At 41.0% G+C, this 7225-nt stretch overlaps 1 protein-coding gene across 1 annotated transcript; it reads right to left on the bottom strand.

Annotated features, from left to right (window-relative positions):
• Positions 1 to 717: 717 nt before the first annotated feature.
• On the bottom strand, positions 718 to 6296 carry apol (apolipoprotein L). The gene is made up of 5 exons (XM_028985980.1): positions 6152 to 6296; positions 5932 to 5978; positions 2802 to 3389; positions 2561 to 2583; positions 718 to 2403 (listed from the first exon to the last, which is right to left on the bottom strand). The coding sequence occupies exons 1-5, from the start codon at positions 6167 to 6169 to the stop codon at positions 1370 to 1372; spliced, it is 1710 nt and encodes a 569-aa protein (XP_028841813.1). The 5' UTR covers positions 6170 to 6296; the 3' UTR covers positions 718 to 1369.
• Between the last annotated feature and the right edge of the window lie 929 nt (positions 6297 to 7225).

The following is a 7225-nucleotide window of genomic DNA, read 5'->3' as shown; positions in this document are numbered from 1 at the left end:
GATGTGGTTGTTTTGATGTGCACCTGAGTGTGATATCTGTGTTTACACCGGACGAAATGAACCGTACCAATGGTTGAGTTTGATTCAAGTCCACTAAAGCCTGTAGGAGTGTAGGCACCTTTACTCACAGGCCTACATAAAGGCTGATGCTCCAGACCAAACTTCTGTCTCAGTGAAGTTCAACTGATCTCCATGAAAGCTGTTTTTTAAACAAAAAGAATGAAGAAAAGGTACGGAGTATTTCTATTTGACAACAATTATTTCTATTTTAATTTTACCCAGATAACTGACGGTGCAGGCAGGTGGATGTGGATAATAACAGTCAGCACTGGTTTGTGGCCTATCTGGTGTTCTGTGTAGACATAACAGTGGGCTCAGGTTAGGTGATAGATCACCATTTTAAGTTATCCCATTTCCGTTTGTAACGTATGCACAATTTAGTCTATTGAAACGTCCCCAGCCACCTGTTTGTGCTTCATTTCACTTCAAGATTTCCTTACCCACTCTCACCTCAGGTAATGTGTATAAACCTTTTCCTTGTCTGTCAACCATCATTCCTACTGCTTGAATTTGCTCCTTATGCTGGCCCTTGTGCCTTATTATGTTTTCTTGGGTGTCCCCTCCTTTCTTCCCACCACATGTTTGTGACAGTTTTCACCTAGTTTTGTTCCACTGTGGAATCCACTGTGCTTTCTTAAATTCATCCTTAACAATGAATCATTTAACAATTTATTAAAAATATAGTCATTCATTTTTATTAATTTATGTTTCATCTTTTATGCTCACCATGCAAATTATATAAATTGTAAAAAGTAGTATAAACACTCTAAACAAAAGCACTGTATTAAAACCACTTCAACCTGATGTTACCTGGCGGAAAGAGGCATGGCACAATAGAGGTTACATGTAAATATTGTAAAAAAGGTACCAATGTTACAGAAAAACCCCAAATAAAAGAAAGGAGAAAGCGATAGAGGCATTCATCAATAGAGCAGTTCCCGATGGAAAGGAACAGAAGTCCCCAGTGTCCACAAGAGGAAATTCTTTCATACATTTGTCTACCAGGAAGTTGACACAGACCAATCAGAATTGTTTCTGCCCTGTCACGCCCTTGGTGTCTCCTGTCTGGGGTCAACAAAGACAAAGTGGGGATCCCAAAACAAATGACTGGCCTTTCACACCTCTTGTTCGGTAGAAGGCCGTTTAACAAAGATATGGAGAACGAAGGTGATGAACCTCTACGCAAGACAAAACTGCAGAACGTCATGGAGCTGCGACTGTCCATTTTACAAAATTGTTTGGTTATGCAACAATATAGCATGTTAATTTTTTGCAAAGATATCATGGGTGCATGAAACAACTTTGTTCTTTAAACCTCAGCCACTGGGTAGAATGGCTGCTCTAGTATCCTGTGGTACTTATTGAACCGCCAAGACCAATTGCTTAAACAATCAGAAATCTTCTTCCAGGACTCCTGCTCTGAACGCCACAGCCCCACCCTGGAGCGGATGAGCTTGGACACTTCACTTTCGCTCCCTTTAGCCAGGCTTATACTATCCTTGCAGATAAACAGGACATCCATACCAATGAAGAGCGCATTCAGGGTGATGGCACCAGCACGGGCTGCTTTGGAGAGGGCCAGTGGAGTTCCCTTCGCCAGCTGTCCAATTTCAGGGAGGTCTGCAGCCAGAGAGGGGATGCGACTTCCTGCGTTCACATCTTGGAGACCCAACCTGACAGCAGTTGCTGCTACCTCCTCTGTTTGGAGGACTTTCACAGCTGAAACTCCATCAACCAACATATCTATGCCCTTTCCTACACATCCAGCTGCAGTCATCACCCTGCGAGCTCCAACCACAATATCCAGATGTTCTGACTTCACTATGGGACCATGACGTTTGGCCACCTGATCTAAACAACTAGTTATAGTCTCTACATCCTCCATGTATTTCTTGAACACGCCATTAGCACTTTTCCCATGGTATTTGTTGACGGCCATCTCTGTGATACCGGTAACCAGACTATTGGCGCCACTGGTGACACCAAGGCCAACCCCAGTCAGGGTAAGGGCCAGTGAAACGCCAGCAGTCACTGGGGCCAAAGCCAGGCCGACGATTGACAGGACTCCTCCAGCCATGCCAACCGAACTGACAGCTACAGTGGAGATACTGGCCCCCATCTTCATCCTGTCCAGCTGCACAGCGCTCTCCTCCAGGTCGGAGAGGAACTGCAGCATCCTAGAGTGGTGCTGATTTATCAGATCTGAGAAGTGTTGGGCTTTGTCCTGAAACATCATGGTCAGGCGCAGGTCCGGGTTTGTCCTGTGTGGCATTGGATCATTTTTGTGATTCAGTTTTTTCATCTGTAAAATAATGAAGCTGAATGAAGCTGTAATTAAAATCTCTCACCTGATGAAGATCAACTGGTTCAGATGGTTAATCATTTGAATGTTCTCTTGACATGTATAATTCTGCAGGATCATTTCCTGATTTTCCAGTATTTACACATATTTCCATACCAAACCTTTAAAATGTAAAATAGTATGCTTCTTACCAATGACCACTTGTGGAGACTTTTTTTAATCTAAAAAAACATGAAAAAAAATCATGACCAAATGTGCAATTAAAATTGTATTATGATGAGAAATTATAATATAATGAGAAATATTTTATATGTATACCAATACATATTATGGGGTCAAAGGACATGTATACCCACATGTTCAAAAATTAGTAGAATAATTGATCATGAACCTTGAAGAAATGTTGAAATATGGAAAAAATATTTTTAATAGACCTTACCTTTCCTCCATCTTACAAAACAGCTCCTTTGTGGTCGATATATATTTGTTCAGCTGAAAGGCCATGACCTCCACATTATGGAAGCTGGGGCAGAAGAAGGCCTCTGCATTCCTCTTGAAGTGGATGAGGAGGGGGAAGACCAGCCTGGCAGCAGAGATGATGGAACGGACTGCTGCACAACTTACTCCCTGGGGCAGATAGCTGCTCTCATAGAACACGAAGAGTGATGTGACAGCCAGCTTCTCCACAGCATTCAGAGCATCATCCAGCTTTTCTAGACTCTTCAGAGTGTCCTCCAAAACCTTCCTCAACTCCTTCTCCAGTGCCTTACTTCTGGTATCTGCAGTGATCTGAGTCAGGCCACTCCACAGATATTCTCTGAATGCTTTAGTCTTGGTCTTTGAGTGTGTGACATGATCGAAACTGAGGTGTATTTTGTTGTATCGGTCCTTAATGTCTCTCATCATGTCCAATTCTATCTCTCTCTGCAGGAACCATTTTTCTTTCTTGTTGCAGAATTCTGACACAATGTCAATGTAGGTGAGTGTGTCAAAGACATATTTTTGCAATGACTCATGAAGTTTCTCTCTAGAAAGAGCAATTAAAATGATGACCATTAATAATTACCCACCACAATTGTCCTTTTATGTGTTTGACATTTTTCTTGATATAAATATTAAGATTTTATTGTATTCATTTATATTTTCTATAATGTGGGTCGTTCATGTGTTTGTGATGATGTGTGTGTCCATGTGGTCTTGTGTTTTGTCCTGTGGGTGGCGCTGTGGTTTGCACGGGAGGAGGAGTTTGATTAAAGTGGCCTGCAGGTTCCATGTTCTGTTGTTAACTGGGTTAGTTTGTTGCCCAGTTTGAGCTGCAAGTGTATTGCTGAAGATGGTCTTGGCCACTTGTAAGATAACAGAGGAATTGATTGTCGTGCTGTATGTTTGCATTCCTTGGTGAGCGCAGCGAGGTTTGTTTATTTTCATGTGTATTTATAATTCTGAATTGTGTAAAATGTATGCTTATGTGTATGTTTCTGTCTATTTTAATGTAGTTTTCACGGTGCTGTAAAGACACAAAGACTGGATGGGTTCTCAAGAACTTTGAATAAAGCAAAAATAAACTAAGCATCTGTCGAGACAGGTGGATCCAAGGGTTGCTACAAAAGCTTTATACTGTTTAATTTAATCAGTCATATCATTAAAACAGGTGACATGAATAGTAATCTGGTTACACCAGCACCTGACATATGTTAGGATAGATCAGGCAGCAAATGAACATTTTGTCCTTGATATGTTGGATGCTGATGAGACGAGTTGATCTAATGATTTGAGCCTACTTTGACACGGGCCAAATTGTGACGGTAAAAAGCTGGATCATAACTGCAGCTCTCACAAGTTATTGCCGGTCAGGACCCAGCAGACGTGTTTTTTTTTTTTTGTGCACTCCTACCATTCAGAGCATGATGTAGAGACATGGGTACAGTGTGAAGCATTTCAGTTCATTTAAGTTAAGTATTAATCTGACTCATATTCCAGTGCCTGCAGGAGAAAATATATAACAGCATAACAACAGCTGGTCAGAAGAGAATAAACCGCATATTAATTTTAATATTGCTTACATATCAGCCTGTCATGGCTGCCCACTACTCACCAAGGGTGATGGTTAAAAGCAGAGGACACATTTTGTTGTGTCACCATGTGCTGTGCTGCATTGTTTCACAATGACAATCACTTCACTTTCACTAAAGGGGCAGTTCACCAGTTCACCTAAACACTCATGAAGGTTGTTTTGAAGATAACTTCCAACTAATAGTCTTCACCTCTTGCATATAACTTGTTGGTAATCAAAGCATCTTTTGAGGATGGCAGATCAGCACATAGATTAAATATTTCAATTCAATTATCATTAGTACTTGGGCACACCACTTCTGTCTACATTCCCACAAAAAAGTCTAGAGGAAGATTATGAGCCAAATGGGAGGTCCATCCTACCTCTTGTTTTTTTTTTTTGTACCCATGGCCTGAAGGTGAACAATGGCCTGAAACAAAGTTGTAAGCACTTTACACAAGTGGAGCATTTAGGGCTAGCCTGGAACTGGGACATAGGCTCTCTGTCCATATCTGCCTGCATCTTCATCAGAGGAGCCATTGTATTGAGGCTTCACACATAAAACAATGGATGTTTCGTCGCACTCAGTAATGCGACTGACTAATTTAAAATTAAAAAATGAACAGGCCAGCACACGCTTGTTTGTTTTTTCATTTCTAAATGACTTTGTGTGGTACAAACCACACAAAGTAATTTAAAAAAATGAACAGGCCAGCACACGCCTGTTTGTTTTTTCATTTCTAAATTACTGTGTGTGGTACAAACCACACAAAGTAATTTTAAAAAATGAACAGGCCAGCACACACCTGTTCATATAAAACATTCACAGTTCTGGGCTTAACCAGCTGTACTGACTGAATGACGGTCATGTTTTTTTTTTTTTATGTGATTTCCTCTCAGATGAAGTCAAAATGCTCCCAACCCAGCAGAGCATTTACTCTGATCTAGAACTGACAAAACGTCACAAACATGCTGTTGTTATTATTATTTCAAATAGATGTAATCATTAATCAATAAATAATCACTCATTATGAAGGTCCTTGCACCATAATATGACTATATTTTACAAAAAGAAAATGATACGATGCATGAACATTACATTGGATGATAATTCCCCCAATGTTAGGAGCTCAAAACTTCATAGATTTTTTTACCAATACTGAGTATCAGCTTCATTTTTAAAAATCTCTCTTTTCGAGGCACAGCAGCACCAGAGTGTGGGCATCAGGCACAAGTGTAGAGGAACAATATGCGTTTTAAGACATCTGATCATGTCTCACAGCAGACAGGCCGTTCAAGCAAAGGAAACAGCAATGAAAACAGTGGTAGATTTGCAGGATTTCTTTATCTGTCGAGCTGTCAGATGTGCCGTGACCTGCTGTGACTGGGCTATTGACCGATGCCAACCGGGCACACCACTTTTTTTCTGCATATGCATAAAAAAAAGCTCAACAGCCTTTTCCCGAAGCTATTGCTCTGGCTTATTTTTGAAATCCTCGAGTGGGTTTTCTCTCACCTCTTGTTTGTTGAACCTATGGCTCCAGATGTGGCCATCATAAGGTCCTAAAACAAACAAAATATACATAAATCAATGTTACACAGCAGCAGAGACGCCATGTCACGTTTCTCCTGAAACTTGCATCTCCACCCTTGACCTGAGCCTCAGGAACCTGGAGCTACAAGATGACCTAAAGAAGACCTAATGGAGTAACCTGGTTGAAAGTAAGAAAACTCACTTGTACAGACTGCTCCATGTTCTCTGCTGTGTGTCAAGACAGAGATATGGAGATTCGATTTCCACTCTGATGCTCCACCCAGTTAACCAAGTTAAAGTGTAAAGTCAAACAAACACGCCTTTCAGACCAGGACTCCCCTGGACCAAAACCCGAATGACAGTATTAACAGTTCATTTAAAAAAAATCTGAGCAACAGGTAAACGTCCTGTAAGATTTATTTCACGCCACGTGGGGGCGCTGTTGCACCACAAGGATGAAATATTCTAATACGAGATATTCCCACAAAGCTGGAGCTTCAGACATATGCCCCAGTAATTTTTTTTTTTTTACAAAACAGAGACCTCAGGAATTGTGTCGTGTAGTTATCTGGATATTCTCACTGCAGCTGCATGGATTTCCTCCAACAAATACAGGTTAGGTGAATATTTGAGTGTGTTCATGCATTGTGGTGGACTTCCATGCATTTATAGCTTGCTGGGATGAGTTGTAGCTTGAGGGAGCAGGTCTAGATGGGTGGATGGATGGATGTGGAATCACATAAATTAAGCTGATTACACAGTCAGGGCCAAAACTTTGGAGAATGACAATCACAAAGTTTGCTGCCTCACTGTTTTTAGATATTTTTGTCAGTTGTTTCTGTGGTGTATTGAAGTATAATTACAATCATAATTAATTTATTTAGAATTACATCAAGTTATATTTTTGCACTGTTGGCCTCTGCAATTCGCCCTGCTGTCAATCAACTTCTGGACCAAATCCTGACTGATGGAACTCATTCCTTCATAATCAGTGCTTGGAGTGTGTCAAATTTGTGGGTTTTTGTTTTTCCACCCGCCTCTTGAGGTTTGACCACAAGTTCTCAATTGGATTAAGTTCTGGGGACATTCCTGGCCATGGACCAAAAATGTCAATGCTTTGTTCCCTGAGCCACATTGTTCTCACTTTGGCCTTATGGCACGGTGCTCCATCATGCTGGAAAAGGCATCCTTCTTCACCAAACTGTTCTTGGATGGATGTCCTTGAAGCAGTTAAGGGAAGGACAACCAATGACTGGTGGATCATTTGCCCGTCGTA

Source organism: Denticeps clupeoides, chromosome 7 (genome assembly GCF_900700375.1).
Source record: "Denticeps clupeoides chromosome 7, fDenClu1.1, whole genome shotgun sequence".
In the NCBI taxonomy this organism is placed as follows: domain Eukaryota; kingdom Metazoa; phylum Chordata; class Actinopteri; order Clupeiformes; family Denticipitidae; genus Denticeps; species Denticeps clupeoides.
This window is presented reverse-complemented; position numbering and strand designations above follow the sequence as displayed.